Source organism: Trichechus manatus, unplaced genomic scaffold (assembly GCF_000243295.1).
Source record: "Trichechus manatus latirostris isolate Lorelei unplaced genomic scaffold, TriManLat1.0 scaffold00110, whole genome shotgun sequence".
In the NCBI taxonomy this organism is placed as follows: domain Eukaryota; kingdom Metazoa; phylum Chordata; class Mammalia; order Sirenia; family Trichechidae; genus Trichechus; species Trichechus manatus.
In genome coordinates, this window is record NW_004444046.1 from 1,643,665 (window position 1) to 1,660,580 (window position 16,916).

Sequence of the window (16,916 nt, forward strand, 5' to 3'; positions counted from 1 at the left end):
TCCTAACCAATTTCATTGCCTCCAGTCTACCTTCTTCTTGAACATCCTTCTTTCTACACTAGATCAGTCATTCCATTCTGTGGCTCTGACCACGCATTCATTCTATAAGCATCTTGTTTTCTATGTAGAAGTTCTGTTCCTAGTGCTGCAGGGGATAGAGACATGGACATGAAATGATTAAAATACAAGGTAAATAGTAGTAAGTACCAAAGAAGTACTAATCAATTGCTAGACAAGTCCAGGTGTAGAAATCACATAAGGCTGAGTGGAAGTGGAAATATTTGAACTGTACCATAAAGGATGGGTAAGATTCAGAAGAGAAGGGCACTCTCTAGACAGAGGAAACAGCATGATCAAAGATAAGGACAATGCCCTATTAAAAGAGCATTTACTACTTTTCCATTTCCTACATGACAAAATTCAAATGTTTGGGACTGTTTTTCAAGATTGAATAGTATATCTACTTTTTAAAAATTATTTCTCATTATTCTCCCGCCCTTGATTTTCAATACAAGATATGCACACCCAACTAAATATTTGACTTGGAGTACTTAAAGCCACAGGGTAAATATGGTGTACCATCCTAAGCGTTAATTTTACTCAAAGAGTTTGGAGGAAAATATTTTATATTAAAATAAGCAAAGATGAACTAATGCAATGGAATGAAAAATCATCTGAATTTTAAAGATAAAATATAGGATTTCAAATAAATGACTTGCTTGCAGGAGCTATTCTGTGATGCTAGAAGGTATTCAGAGACTAAGCTTCAGAAGTACACTTTCTTTTCCAACCCAAGCCCTTGAATGAGTTTATTAAATCATTTTTCTACTCCACATCTCACATTTGCAATCCTGAAAGTACTGCTATCGAGGCATTGTGTGATCTTGGGAAGATGCTCACATCTCTAATTCAGAATTTAGATGATGTGAGAATAAGACTAATTTACGTATAAAGCTTGGGGGAGGGGAGAGCCTCTCTTCTACGATGAATGAGCTAAGAAGATAACTTTTTGACCAAAGTTCATCATGTAGAAATTATCACGGAGAGAATAAAATCAACTATTTTCTCTCTTGGGGATTAGTTGCTCACGTGTTGTTAGTCCAAACAACACATGTCAATACCCATTCTTGCCTGATTCGTTGTGTTTTAGGCTTAAAAGAGGTATCCTAAGGGCAGGGAAAGAGTTAGATATAATCAGTTTATTTTTATTCTTTTTCCTAAAATTTGAGGAGTCAATTTTTGGACGATGAAACTATCACAAAATTAGTTGTGAGGATTATTTGTGAGTTTCATACCTGCACCGACTTGATCTCCAACATGGTTGCTCTAGAGTAAGTCACAACTTTGGAAATTTCCATTCCAATTCTTATCCTAATAATAGAAACCAACCGAGTTATCTAGGATTAAATTCCCTTAGTAAATCAATTACTGACAATTTAATATCTTGTAATGGATGTTATATTCCTGAGGAACTTCAAATCCCTAATCTCATTTCACTTAAAGAATACTTTTAAAAATCAATTATACCGGCAACTATTTAAGGAGCCCTAGTGGTGCAGTGGTTAAGCACTTGGCTGCTAACTAAAAGGTTGGCAGTTTGAACCCACCAGCCGCTCCTCTGGAGAAAGACCTGGTGATCTGCTTCCATAAAGATTACAGCCTAGGAAAACTTATGTAGCAGTTCTACTCTGTCACATGGGGTCGTTGTGAGTCAGAATAGAATTGTCAACACATAACAACAACATACATACATATGGCATGCCTACTTTGAGCAAATGCAAAGATAAATTGATCAACTATACACTTGATTTTACCAGTGTAAACATGGCCGAACATTTGCCTTAACTTTTAATGGAAAAATATCTATTTGTGTTAGCTCATTGAACCAGATATTTTCTTAATAGACACTATGTCAATTCATAGGAGTCTCTGGATGGCACAAATGGATAAGTACTAACAACCAACCCAACCTATTGCCATCGAATCAATACCAACTCATAGAGACCCTATAGGGCAGAGTAGAACTGCCCCATAAAATTTCCAAGGCTGCAGATCTTTACAGAAGCAGACTGCTACATCTTTCTCCTGTAGAATGGCTGGTGGGTTCGAACTGGTGACCTTTTGGTTGGCAACCGAGTGCTTAAACACTGCACTATCAGGGTTGCTTGGTTAAACACTAAACTGGCAGAAAGGCTGGCAGTTTGAACCTACCTAGAGGTGCCTCGGAAGACAGGCCTAGCAATCTGCTTCCAGAAGGTCAAAGCCTTGAAAAACTTATGGAGCAGTTCTACTCTACACACATGGGGTCACCATGAGTTGAAATTGACTCATTGGCAATTAACAGTTCTTAATTTTGAGCTTCTCTTTTTCTGATAGAAATATTCTCTAAATATGAAATGACCCTAACCTTAAATAGCCAACACAGGCTCCCTTATTCAGGTCTTACTTAGGACCATTTTACAACGGCATTCACCATTTCCTGGATTTTCCATTTTGACCTCCCCAGTTGAATGTGATGCCTGTAGAGCAAGATCATGACCATTCACATTCAGTCTACCCTAGTTCTTAATTGAGAGCTCTCCATCTAGTTGCAGTTTAGAGATATTTGTGGGAAGGAAATGGGGAAAATAATGGAAAGCTAATACTGAGGCTTTATTAAGTTGATAATTTCTTTTTATTGTATGTTTCCTCATATGCGTAAAACTGATACATTCATTTTGATGGAAAAAACCAACTCACTCAATTAAATTGTTTGTTTAAAAAATATGGTTGCCCTCCCATGATTTAATAACTCCATTTGTAACCAGTCACCCTAAGGGTGGTGGGAAGAGCATGGACGTTTGCGTAGAATCCTAACTCACAGCCTACTCGCTTGGAAACCTTGACCAGGCTACCCAACTTCTCCAATCCACAGTTTCCTCCCTTGTAAAATAGGGTTGATATTCTTAGCTTTATGGTTTATTGTGAAGACAGAATAGATTTGAACATCTACTCTGCTGGCCTGTTACTAGGAGTGTGACCCTGGGTAATTAATCTCTCTAATGCTCAGTTTCCCTGTCTATATTCAACAAACATTAATTAAGCCATTCAACAAATATCACTGAGTATCTGATAAGCATCGTGTGTGTGTGTGTGTGTGTGTGTGTGTGTGTGTGTGTGTGTACTGCTGAGCAAAGGATGTTAGTACAAAGACAAAAAGGGCAGGGGGGTGGTGTGGAATTTCCATCCTGGGAGTTAAAGGCAACATCCTGGTGGAAGTGATATGTGAATGAGTCTTGAAATAGGAATAAATGACAGCCAGATGAAAAATAAGTGTAGAGAGGGATTTCTAGGCAAGGAGACATGGGTAAGGCATGAGTGTGTGAAACGGTATGGCTTATATGGGAACAGTCTGTGAGCAGGTTGCTGTTGACCGAGTTTAGAATTCTACACAAGAGTGAGTGAAATGAAAATAAAGAATAGGCCCAGGTCAGGGGAATCTAGATTTATTTTGAAAATACTCTTGAAAAGTTTTAAGCAAAGAAGTGACATAAAGAAATATGCATTGTAGAAGAAAATCATTGTAGCTAAAGTGTGCAGAATCTACGTAAGGGGTGAGGAGTGGGCACTACTAGAAGAAAGGACAAGTTAGGAGGCTGTGACATTCATCCAGGTAGAAATGATGCTCTGAATAATGCAGTTGTAGGTGCAGTGGGAACAGGGTTAGAAATATTTAGGAAATAAAATAGATAAGACTTAGTGACTATTTGGTTTTGAAAATGAATGAGAAGGGAGAGCCGAGGTGGATGTCTGAGTTCCTGTCCATTAACTCAGGCTCTGAATCTAAGAGAAGAAGCAGGTTTGTGAGACGGGAGTAGATAATGAATTCTGTTTAAAACATACTAAATTTGGAATTTCAGTCAGACAGGTCTAGCAAGCAAATAGATAAGTAAGCTTTGAAGAAAGATAAGAGCTGAAAATAGATATTTGAGGTATCTGTAATATATTACTTACCCTCCAAGATGAAGGTAAGGATTAAATTAGATAGTGTATGTAAAGTATCTAATGCTACACATCACTCTAAACCCCAGAACTTTCTAATAAAAAAAAAAAATAAGATGGTAGATTTAGTACTTCATTTAGCATATGTAAATTCTGTTCCAGCCTGCATAAAATTATCAAACCAATCTCTTCATGTAGATAGAAACTGAACAAAGCCTCCCTCTGGGTTTTAAAGAAAGATTGATAAACTGACTTTCACTCTTCCAGCTATTTCTTCCCTAATCATTAAACTATTAAGGAGTTGGCTTAATGGGTCCTTTCTTCCCCAACTATAACCCTGATGCCCTTTTATTAAATGTCTCTTGGTAAAAGGAACTCTGTCTTAGACCCTGAAAAACTTACCCTAACATAAAGACTCTGACTTAGGAAATATAATTTTTAAATCTGCCAATATAAAAGTAAACTAATATATCTGAGGATGTATTAATTCAAACTTTAATTCCAGCTAAGGGATCCAAGTCCTGACAAACAGGTGGAAGATGGAAAAGATGGGAGAGGATGTAAGGAGTGATAACTTTTCCTACTCTCATTCCAGTCTTTCCAAAACTTCCTCCTCAAGATTTATAGAAAGTAACCACCCACTGACACAGAAAATCAGATGCTCCTTTAAAACATTTTGAGATGACTGTAACATCTAATCTTTTAAATTTCCTCTTTAAACAATCAAAAAAGCATATATTTTATACTAATTTCTAAAGTATATTTAAACTAAATTTTATCTAAAATCTAATTAAGAAAATGGTGTCACCAACTTTTGAGTTACACTGAGTAATTTTTAAAATTCTTCTCTGTTACGTTCAAAATTTAAATTGGATCAGGTGGATACTACAAATCTACCCTGCTATGATATTGGAAAATTAAACTTATTTGTTGTCACAGCCAAATTATAGAGCTCATTAGGCCATAGACTGTTGGAGTGGTTCTGAGTTGCTAATGGATCATGATTGCCCCCAGGGTTGTGAAGAAGCCTTGTCTTTCAAAGGCAAAGATGATAGAATTAGTTCTTATGATCAGGTAGAAGAATTTGGACTGTACTTTCTTTCCTTTTAGTCAAACTATCCCTGAAAACTCAGCTGCATGTGGTACTATGTTTGTTAGCTTATATATACACATTTGAGAAAAGCGTTAGAAGCAGTCTTTTCTGTGATTGATAAAAAACTCCCAAGTATACTGCTAGTTTTCTAGATACAAAATCGGATTTAATTCCAGCTTCCAACCAGTAAGCTCATAATTTGATAGTGAATAATGTCAGGCAAATTGCTTGTTAGAAATATATTTTGTGAACTGTTCAATTTATAGACAATATGTTTTCAAAACATACCACACTTTTTCAAGTGCTTCTACAATGCCATAGAAAAGGCCCTGTTTATGATCCCTTGGTTCTTTCAGGAAAAAAGGAAAACAAAGTAATTTTCCTCTTAATGAAATGAAAGATTAACTCCTTGAGAGCAGTAAGTAGGCCATGAAAGGCCCTTTTCTGCACTGTTATGAAAGAGACACTAACACAGAAGTCAGTGGGCTATTTCCCTCTTGTGCTGCAATTTAAAATAAGTAACAAAAGAAGAAGGAATGAGTTTGCCTTACAGCTGGAGGAATGTAATGGGCACATTAAGAGTTTATTGACTATAAAAGTTGGGACACTTTTGGAGGTAATATTCAGGAAGTGGTATTACATCTCTATATGGAGTGGTTAAAGAAAAAGACAAATTCCCAAACCCAAGAGAAAGCCCTATAATATTTCTCAAAACCCCTTAAACAATGTGATCTTATAATATTTTATTCACTTAGCATTCAGTCAATTTCAACTAAAGTTTCACTCTCTTAGGTCACCAGCAAATTAATAACTCAGAATCAGTCAAGATTTATTTCTATTTTCTTTTTCTTTTAGATTTTGATTCAAATTTAAAAAAAAAAAAAATCTTTTAACTTCCTACGGTTTTGTGTGAAGCATAACATACCTTTCCCAGCCAGTAACCAGTATAGTCTTCTTAAGAACCAGGATCTGTGAAATATCCACAACTCCATCTTGCCCAACATTTAGTGTGTGGTGACAATATCCATTGAAGTCCCATATCTTTAAGAAAAAAAAATTAAAGTTGCCTTTGGGATAGAATATTCAATGAGTAAAACAATACTATGTAACAGGATTATTTTAAACCTTTGTGTTTACAGTCTGGACCAAGGTTGATTCATTTAAGATATGTAATGATTAAAGAAAATCCTCTTACCATTTATATTTAATCATTATATTTGTTACTGTGCTTGGAAGTCTATCAGTCATTTAAAATAATAGTTGATTCGAAGGCTATAAAAAAGTACATGTTTCTAAAGGCTGAGGCAATATAAAATCACGAAAAAAACAACATTTTGGAATCTGTTGAAATCTTAATTCTTTTTCTCATTGTGTGGCACTACATTATTTACTTAATCTCCGTGCATTTACAGTTCCTTATTTGTGACACAGGAATCTAACTTCTCAGGGATGATTGGAGCATTAAGCATTTAACACAGGGCCTTAAGCATAGTCATCATGTACTAGGTTTCCTATCTTCTCCCTGCAAAACCTCCTGTTGATTGTGGGCGCCGGACCTAGTTAACCTTCTCAGGCAGTGGGATGATTCCTTAAGTCTGATGGGTCTACTTTGAGAGACAGACACCATTAGATCACTAACACTAAAAACTAAATCTTATTAAACTAAACGTTGTCGGAGCATCATGCATGGAAGGCAAGTTAGCACTATCTACCAAATTAAAAATGCATAGGCACTTTGACTCAAAAATTTAACTTCTAGAAAATCATCCCACAGATACACTCATACATGTGACATGACATTTATTCAAGGATATTCTTGCAGCATTGTTTATAAAAGCTAAAGATCTGAATCAACGTAAATGGTCATTAAGAAGGAACTGAGCAACATTATGGAATATCTATAAAGTAGAATATAATGCAGCCATCAAGAAGAATGAGTCATCTCCAGGTTTCTAGAGTCTGTCAAAACTCAAGCAGCGATGGAAACTTGAGCAAGTTGCTTGACTTCTTTGGGATAATAATAATACCAGCTTTATAGATGTGTGCGTTTGTGTGTGTGTAAAGTGCTTAGAACAGTGCGTGGCACATAGTAAGCATGCAATAAAAGTTAGTTAGCATTATTATTCTTGTTGCTGTGATTAATATTATTATTATATGCACTGATACGACTCAAAGTCCAAGACAGAAAAATCCAAGACAAAAAAAAAAGATGCAAAATTCAGAACAGGTGCCTTTGAGAAACCAATGATTTTCAAAGACATCTCTAAAATGATGCACAGGAAACCAGTAACAGTCGTATGCTCTAGGAAGGAGCCAGGAAGGGGGTGGGAGAGACTTTTTTGACTGTTATTACTATTTTATCTTTCAAAATTTGCATTGTATACATATATTAATTATTCAAAACTATTAATTTAAAAACAGACCCTTCAAAACCATGATAAATAGGGCAATAACTTTAAGCATTTGATTACTTAAGTACTGATTTTGGATTTTAAATTGTAAATGAGATTGGAAAATATCATTCATTCTTGCTTCTTGATAGAATATGGCCAGAGCAGCTCAACCTTGATTTATGTGTCCTGAGCAGAGGGTGCAGATTTCAGAATCTTGTGCTGTTGTGATAAAGACAAATGCACCTTCAAAAGCAGTGATTATGCTACTAACTTCACATTAACTTTAAGAAGCCAGGCCTCAAGCTGAGACATCAAGGAGCACGCACATTCTTCACCTATATCACTTTGTTTTCTTTTATACCTGGCTCTACGAAGTCTGCCTAAAATAATACCCACAGATAATCTGACCGTTCACAGATCCCAGCAATTCCATTAGCTGGGACCATTTAACAAGCAGCTACAGGTTATGCCTTACCCTGGCATCAGTTATTTTCTGAGATAAGAGTAAAGAGAAGCATGCTAATCCACTCTGTCATTGTTCAGTCCAGTCTCATACCACAGGCCTGATAAATGGGATACTGGCTGTTCCTTAAGCCACTGTCTAATACTGCATTTCCAGTTATTCTTGCTTTATTCCACCTTAACTATTGAGATTGGGATTTCCCAGAACCTTCTTTCATCTTGCCAGTTTCTTAAGAACTAAATTACTTTACTTGAATCCAAGTTCCAAGTCCATACTTCATTCCATTAACCTTCTTAGAAGCTAAGCTCTGCTGATTTCCGGAGGTTCTCACTGCAGTCTACCATAGCACCTCCCTAACTCTGCCAGCTGCCAGCCTGGACCCCCTGAACACTTACTCTCAATTTCCAGGATGTTCTACCTACCTGTCCAGCTAGCTTTCAGTCACCCTCCACTGCAGCCTGCCTGAATGCTTCACACACCCCACCTGGAAGGTACATCTGATGGATACCCTTCTGACCCCAGTAGTGGCAGAGATTTGAAAATCACTCAGTGCTTATCTGGAAATTGCCTTATGTTGCCTCAAGGTCACAAGCCATCCCCAAACTGTCATCACTCTCAAGGCTCGGGGAACAGAGATGGACATCATTTCAGATAGCAAGCATCTAGCTTTGCATGAACATTTTGTCACTTTTGTAAACTAAAATAGCACCTTTCTTTGAGAAGAAATTAATAACAGTTACAAAATGAGAACACTAGAAACACAGTTTTAGGTTGTTATTCTTGTTAGCTCCCAACTCATGGCAACCCCATGTGTTAGGGTGGATAATAAATAAGATTATGATTTTTTTTTCACTTGCCTTCTTCGCTGTCTCACGCTTACATAGCATGAGTGCAAATTGCAAAATAGGCTGGATACAAAATGTTCATTTTCTGAAAAACTTGCATTTATGCCATTTTTAAAATTTACTTAGTGGCCCTGATTTCTCATTTTATGAACTGAGAAAAAGAAAACTTAGAGGCATTAGATGACTCACATGAAAAATATTCAGGCCTCTTATTCCCCAAACTAGTCTTTTATTAAGTGCTCAGGAAAATGTTTTTGAAAGAAGTAAGCCAAGTTGTGTTTTTATTCTAAATAATTTATTCAGAAAAATCATGTATTTATTTTTCCACTGAGGTTTATTTTCGTAACAGCTTCCTTATTAGATGGTTTGGGTTATTTAGCTCTCTTATCTTGTCCCATTTCTCTTCTTGCAAGGCCAAAAAAGGCAAAAGCAAGTATATCTAGAGCTATGTCTCCTCACACAATATTTCAGCTCCCTCATATCTGGGTAGAAAAGCATCACTGTGTTCGCACCTTTACAGTCCCATCTGTGCTGCCAGTCAAAAGCCTTGTCTCATTTACATCTAGGGCCATAGTGCTGATTTCTGCATTGCCATGGCAACCAGTAAACTGTTTGATTTTCTGCCCAGTGTCTATCATCCAGAAGGAAACAGTAGACCCAGTATCAGAGCTGATTACCTAAGAGAAAATAACATTGTACAGAAATTAAACATGGTAACGTTGTCCAGAATCAACCACTTTTATTGCAATAAAAACACATAGCCTGTACATTTGCACTGCTGAGGTCCCCAACAGTTAAAGACATGTTAGCAATGTATTTTCTTTCTTTTTGTTAAGCTAATAACATTTCAATTTCTAGGCCAGAGCTGAGGTAATGAAGTCATGATTCTCCTTAGCAGAGAAGATTGGAACCAGCTTACTGTACCCACCCTTCAGCTTGGTGTCTAGAGACCATCCTGAAATGGAGTCCTACTGAGAATAAATTGATAAACTTTTTCATTTGGATAAGAAAGCTTATTTTACTAGGCATGGTGTTCTGACACTATTTATTATATGAAAAGAAACATTTTATTATATATAAATATATATAAGCTTCTTTTTAGCATTCAGGAAAGAAGCAATACCAGCCATAATGGGAAAAAGGTAATTTCAACAATTGCTAGAGCTATTGCTTTTAATTCCATTAGTCTCTTGCTTTCTCTTCTTTCAAGGTACTGAGTACATTTTTACAGCTAAGCATAATTATTGATGGGTGACTAAAAAACAAAGAACACAAGAAGGTTAAATGTAAACACATAGATACTTCAAGAGGAAAGCAACAAAACAAATGCTAGAAGCGATAGGATTATATATAGCAGTCTGACAACAAGAAATCTTATAATAGCAAGTAGACTGCTAATTTCAGCTTTAGTTTCTGGGCATCCTTTAAGAGATTTATAGGTTAAAACCTCCTAGCTAATACAACTTTTGGACTCAAAAGAATGAAAAGAAAACAATAACAACAAAAAAACTAAACACGTGTAGCTAGGAAGTCACTGAAGCAATATCTAGATTTTGAGAAAACTTAAAAGCATTTATCTGTGCAGGTATTAAATGTAATTGTATAAATGTAAATTTATTAAGAATAAGTTAAATCTGAATGTCACATTTTTATAATCAAATGGATTGAAGTTGATTAAATGAGTATTGAGAAGATGTGGCAAGCTGGCCATCATGCTACTCGTTCATTCTACTGACACTTGCTGAACGTCCACTCTGTGCCAGGCTCCATGATGGCAGTGGGGCTTCATGGATGAATCTCTGCTCTTGAAAGTCTATAGTGTAGGCCTGTATATTAAAATCACCTGGGGACCTTTAAAAACCTCACTGTCTACCAGACCAGAGAGCTTTATTTGAATATGTAGCCTGGGTTAAGAACTACTGGTATAGATATTGATAAACAGACAAGAAACAGATAAATGCCAAGTAATGCTACAATTTTAGAGGTAACTCCTCTGGGTGCTGTGGGCGAACAGACAGAAAACCTGAAATCAACTAGCTGGGGTAGAGGGTGGGTGATGAGGGGTGAGGGGTCAAGTCAGGAATCATAGCGAAGGTGGTAACTGATCTGAGATTGAAGATTATTGGTGTTGCTGGATGCTGACCAGTCAGTTCCAACTTATAGCTACCCTGTATTGCACATAGTGACTCAATGTTGTACATACGACGCTGTGTACAACAGAACGAAACACTGCCTGGTCCTGTGCCATCCTCACAATCTTTGCTATGTTTAAGCCCATTGTTGCAGCCACTGTGTCAATCCATCTCATTGAGGGTCTTCCTCTACCAAGTGTGATGTCCCCCAGGGACTGGTCCCTCCTGATAACATGTCCAAAGTACATGAGACAAAATCTCCCCATCTTCTCTTCTAAGAAGTATTTTGGCTGTACTTCTTCCAAGACAGTTTTCTTTGTTCTTCTGGCAGTCCATGGTATATTCAGTATTCTTTGCCAACACCATAATTCAAACGCATCAATTCTTCTTCAGTCTTCTTTATTCATTGTCCAGCTTTCACATGCATATGAGGTGATTGAAAATACCATGGCTTGGGTCATGCTTACCTTAGTCCTCAAGGTGACATCTTGACTGAAGATAGAAACGTGTATTTACTGAGTACCCTGCCCTTTACACTCATTTGATCTTTACAAAAACTCTGTAAAATAAATATGTTACCACCCTCATTTTATGGGTGATGAAATAGAAATTCTAATCAGCTAAGTAATATCCCCAAGCTTATATAAGTAGGTTTGAATCCTGGGCTGTCTGTGACAGCCACATTATAAGGTCTTCCTTTATTTCAGCATAAGACTTCAGTTGATTAAAAGATTGTTAAGAAGAGAAGAGGACCTGGAGAACATTCCAAGCATGAGAAATAAGAAGTTTAATGGAGCTGGAGCCTTGGTGGCACAGTGGTTAAGAGCTTGGCTGCTAACCAAAAGGTCAGCAGTGCAAATCCATCAGCCACTCGTTGGAAACCCTATGGGACAGTTGTACTCTATGCTATAGGGTCCCTGTGAGTTGGAACTGATTCAACAGCAATGGGTTTGGTTTTTGTTTTTTTAATGGAGCCAGAGTACAGAGTATTTGATGACAAAAATCATGGCATATAAGGTGAGAAGACAAACTGAAGACAAATTCTTGAAACCCCTTTTAAAAAATGCCAGAAAATATATAAGTGATATGTATAAAGTATATCTTACTGGGAAAGGTTCCATAATTTTCACTGATGATCAGTGGGTTCTATAGCCCAAATTAAGATTCAGAACAAACTTACTGTTCTTAATAAGGAAAAACATTATATTATAGTGTGTGTGTGTGTGTGTGTGTGTGTGTGTGTGTGTGTGTGTGGTGTATGTGAAGATATCTCTGGCAAGAGTATGGCAAACAAACTAGTGCTATGAAAAGATCATTTGGAGGCTGCTGTGATAGTGAAAGTAAGAGATGTTAAATTATGGCAATGGTTTTAAAAAATAAATGATTCTGACTTATAGAGACCCTATAGGACAGAGTAGAACTGCCCTATAGCGTTTCCAAGGAGCAGCTGGTGGATTCAAACTGCCAACCTTTTGGTTAGCAGTCAAGCTCTTAAAAACTGAGTCGCCAAGGCCCCTATGGCAATAGTTAGAAAGATAGAAGAAAGAGAAGGGATTGAAAAAAAGGCCACCATTTAGCAAATGTATGTTTCAGCAAAGAACTGCTTACGAGCATGTGATCAACTTTAGCCCTTTTTTTCCTGAGGTTACAATCTTGAATCAGACAATTTCTTAAATGATGTAAAACTGTATTTATGTTACACGTTTTCTCTCAGGGAAGAGTAACTTAAAATTTAATTATCATTGTTAAACTTCTTGTTTCTTATTTTCAAAAACCTGGATCTTTGAAATAATGTGACCAAACACTTTAATTAAGAAGTACAGCAAAGAAAGCTTATTAGAAGGAAGGATGGCAAGACTTTGTCTCATGCACTTTGGACATGTTATCAGGAGGGACCAGTCCCTGGAGAAGGACTTCATGGTTGGTAAAGTAGAGGGTCATCAAAAAGACCTTCAATGAAATGGATTGACACAGTGGCTGTCACAATGGGCTCAAGCATAACAATGATTTTGAGGATGGCACAGGACCAAGCAATGTTTCATTCTGTTGTACATAGGTTCACTACGAGTTGGAACCAACTCGGTGACACTTAACCACAACAACAACACTTTCATTATCATTCCATGTACCTGACTTGTGTTTTCATTTGATTTTGCCCATGCAATATGCACGGTGGTTAAGAGTATTTGGCCTGGAGCTGGGATGCCTACGTTTGAATGTCAGCTGCCCCACTGATCAGTGACCTGAACCTGGGTGCATTACTTAACCTCTGTAAGCATCAGTTTCCTCACCTGTAAATCAGACAGAATTGTTGTAACTACCCTAAACTGTTATTATGAGGTTTAAATAAGCTATTTGCAAAGCACTTATCACAGTGTGAGGCCTAGAAAAAATAAGCTATAAAAGTTAACTCATATTATTACTCTGAGCTTTATTTGCCTGCTTTCATTATTTGGGCTATCATTTTGCATATCCAAAGCAACTAAAGAAAAAGTTCTAGTATCTTAGTTTCTTCCAACCATTACAGTAAATCTAGACAATTATAATTTTAGAAACCAGATTCTTGGATATATACTGAAATTTCAAATTACATCATACTCGTGAATTTCTCACATAATTGTATAGGAATTTGGATTCTATTCCTTAAAGACAAAGCCATAAAAGCATATAAGTTTCTAAACATGAGTTAAAAAATGTGAATGGTCCTTCATGAAAAAGTTAAAGATTGTAAAGGATTTCATGATTTCAATTCAAAAAGCCTTTATTGAACACCTACTATGTACTGGGCATTTTCAGTACAAAAGATGAACACTCCCTTATACAAACAAGATCAAAATAAATCAAGGTCATGTTTGAAGAAGGACTTGCTTACTTATTTAGAAGCCTACATCACCCACGTTACAAAGCATCTAAGCACCTGTTCCACCATTTATCGAAAGTAGACATTTGATCAGGAATTAGTGAAGTTCACTTTTTGTTACTTTGCACTCTCCCTCCTCTGCCCGCCTGACTGAGCCTCAAAATACCTATTCATCAGTTTTCATCACCTTTCTCTGCTCATTAAACAATTTCTCATGAGATCTGTATCCATAATGGCAACAGTGTCTAGACACTAGGATTTCATTTAATGGCAATATACCTTAAGGTGCAGTCTTCAGGTAAGCAATGGCTGTGTTACAAACAAACCACCATAAACACAATCTACTCTCACAATGACAAGATTGGAATACGACAGTAATATGCAAGTGAAAAGACTTTTCAAAGATTAGATTCAGCATCACTTGGCAGACACAGAAAGTGACTTGAGGGGACTTTCTTTTTAGCAAGCTGTTTTTATCAGTAATAAAGCCCAGGAATAAATATTGGCATCACATTTATATGCTACATTTTGATGATACCAAATCCCTTTAAGTTTTCAGTTCGTTCTCGGCTGCCTCTTATCAAGCTAGATCTCAGCCGATAAGGACGGGGCCCTGACAGTCTGCAGAGTAGAAATGGCGCTGTCCTAATAACTGCACTGCAGTGCAAATGGGTCTCATAAGCAGATCGTCGTTCTGACAGGCGCCTGCTCCATATTATGTACCTGAGTTAATCACGTGTTTAGGAATATATAGGTCCATTTTGTCTCTCTCATCTGAAGCTGTCACAGCCAATCAGACAATTCTAGGAGATTTAAAGCTATATCTGTGTCACCTAATTCTCTTCTTGCTAGTCCAACAACCATAGGCACTTTAGTTGTCTTTTATATGCATCTCTAGTCCTAGATCTAAGCAAGATCAGGAATCAAAAATAGCAGCAATGGATGTCGCTAGCTAACAAGAGATCAGGCTATTGGATGTAAATGCTCGTTATAATTGTATTTTATTTTATTCTGGCCAGTGTTGTTTATGATCCCATAATATAAGCAGGTTACTTCCTTTATTTCTATTTTGTACCAAATCTCTGGAAGTTATGTCTCAGTAAGCAGGGAGGTGAGGGGAATAATAAGATCTCAGAGTGCTGGTACAGACAAAAGGACTCAAATATTTTAAGTCAGCCATCCTCCATTTATAAACTTACTTATCAAAGTCCTTCTCTTCTTAGATTAATTTGTAATTCCTTCAAATTAATTTCTTGTATTCCTTCCACAAATATTCATTGAACACCTACAATATGCAAGGCACTGATTCCAGGCACTGGTGATATAGAAGTGAAAAATCTTGCCCTTACATTTTTTTGAGGGGGGGGGGCCAGTGGGGAGGAAGAGATGCAACTAGATAAGAAAAAATAAACAAACAGATTATATATATATTTGTGTGTGTGTGTGTGTTCGGTGATCATTAAGTGTTATGGAGAAAGAAATAACTGAGGAGTGAGCAGAGAGTGTTGGAGTGGTTGCAAAGTTGGGAAGTCCTCCCTGAAGAATCATTTGGCAAGACCTGAGGGAGAATAAGGAGTGAGCCAAGCAGATACCTGGGTGAAGAGCACTCCAGGCAAAGAAAACAGAAATGCAAAGGCCCTGAGGTGAGAGTGTCTTTGGCATGTTTAAGGAATGAATAGAAAGAAGGCCAGAGAGATAAGCAGTGTGAGTGAGGCTGGGGAGTCGCGAGTCACGACTGCATGTGGTCAGTGTACCAAAACTCAAAAAACCAAACCCGTTGCTGCTGAGTTGATTCCGACTCAGAGAGACCCAATAGGACAAAGTAGAACTGCCTCATAGGGTTTCTAAGGAGCGGCTGGTGGATTCAAACTGCCAAACTCTTAACAGTTAGCAGTCAAGCTCTTAACCACTGCGCCACCAGGGTTCCAGTCAGTGTACAGGAATTCAAAAAACTCCTGGGAGACAGTTATAAAAATATCACCCCTCCCTTTTTTGACCAATATTTATTTAGCTCCTCTTTAGCTACCTCTGCTTTGTGCTGCGTATTTTTATATACAATATCCCTTGTCCTTTACAGAAGTCTACAAGGTAGGTACTATAATTCCCATTTTATAGAGAAGAAAGTTGAAGCTTCGAAAAATTCAGTGACTTGCTCACAGTAAAGCATTGGGAATTCTCTCTAACTGTAAAACCTCACCACCTGCCTTAGTTTAAAAAAAAAAAGAAAAAACCAGTTTAAAAAAAAATCTACTTCTAAAAATAGTTGAGACTGTGATGATAAGAGAGTCTGGGGAAAGGACCCTCTCCTACATTGCTGTTGGATTTAGTATCTTTTATGGAAAGCATTAGGCAATAACCATCAAAATTACCAATGTAAATACTCTCTAACCCAACAATTTCAGCTTTGAAATTTATCTCACCAGTGCTAAGAGTTCTTTGAGCAAGGTTAAAAACCGCTACATTGTTTGTAACAGAAAAATAGAAGGATCAACCTAAATGCCCATTAAAAAAAAAAAATTTAAAAACACAGCTACCATCAAGTCGACTCTAACTCATGACTACCTCATGCATGTCAGAGTAGAACTGTGCTCAATAGGGTTTTCAGTGGCTGATTTTTTGGAAATAGATGGCAAGACCTTTCTTTCAAGGCACCTCTGAGTGGACTCAAATCCAAGCGTGTTAACTGTTTGCACCAAAATACTTATAAGGAATTAGTTAAACGAAGTTTAGTACACCCATAAAACTCAAAGCAACCCTGTAGAACAGAGCAGAACTCGCTCATAGGGTTTCCAAGGCTGTAAATCTTTACAGAAGCAGACTGCCACATCTTTCTCCCTCAGAGCACCTGGTGGGTTCAAACTGCCAACCTTTCAGTGGGTCACTATGAGTCAGAATCAATTCGATGGCAATGGGTAAACTAAGGTACTCCCATATAATCAAATACTATGCAGCTGTAAAAAAGAATGAGGATACTCCAGGAAATGAGATAAAATGATCTTAATACTGTACTGTTAGGTTAAAAAGCAATGCACAGAACAGTGTGTCTATTCGTATATCATGCTACCATTTGTGCAATAAACATTTAACAGAATATATATATGATATATATATATACATATGTGTGTGTGTGGAGCCCTGGTGGTGCAGTG

At 37.2% G+C, this 16,916-nt stretch overlaps 1 protein-coding gene across 1 annotated transcript in view; it reads right to left on the reverse strand.

The window, feature by feature from the left end:
- Positions 1 to 16,916, reverse strand: part of WDR49 (WD repeat domain 49) — a 194,173-nt gene that overhangs the window by 66,800 nt on the left and 110,457 nt on the right. The window contains exons 7-8 of the mRNA XM_023737952.1: positions 9,288 to 9,452; positions 6,000 to 6,115 (exon numbers count right to left, since the gene is read on the reverse strand). Of these exons, the coding sequence (XP_023593720.1) occupies positions 6,000 to 6,115; positions 9,288 to 9,452 (281 nt within the window). The remainder of the gene's footprint in view (positions 1 to 5,999; positions 6,116 to 9,287; positions 9,453 to 16,916) is intronic.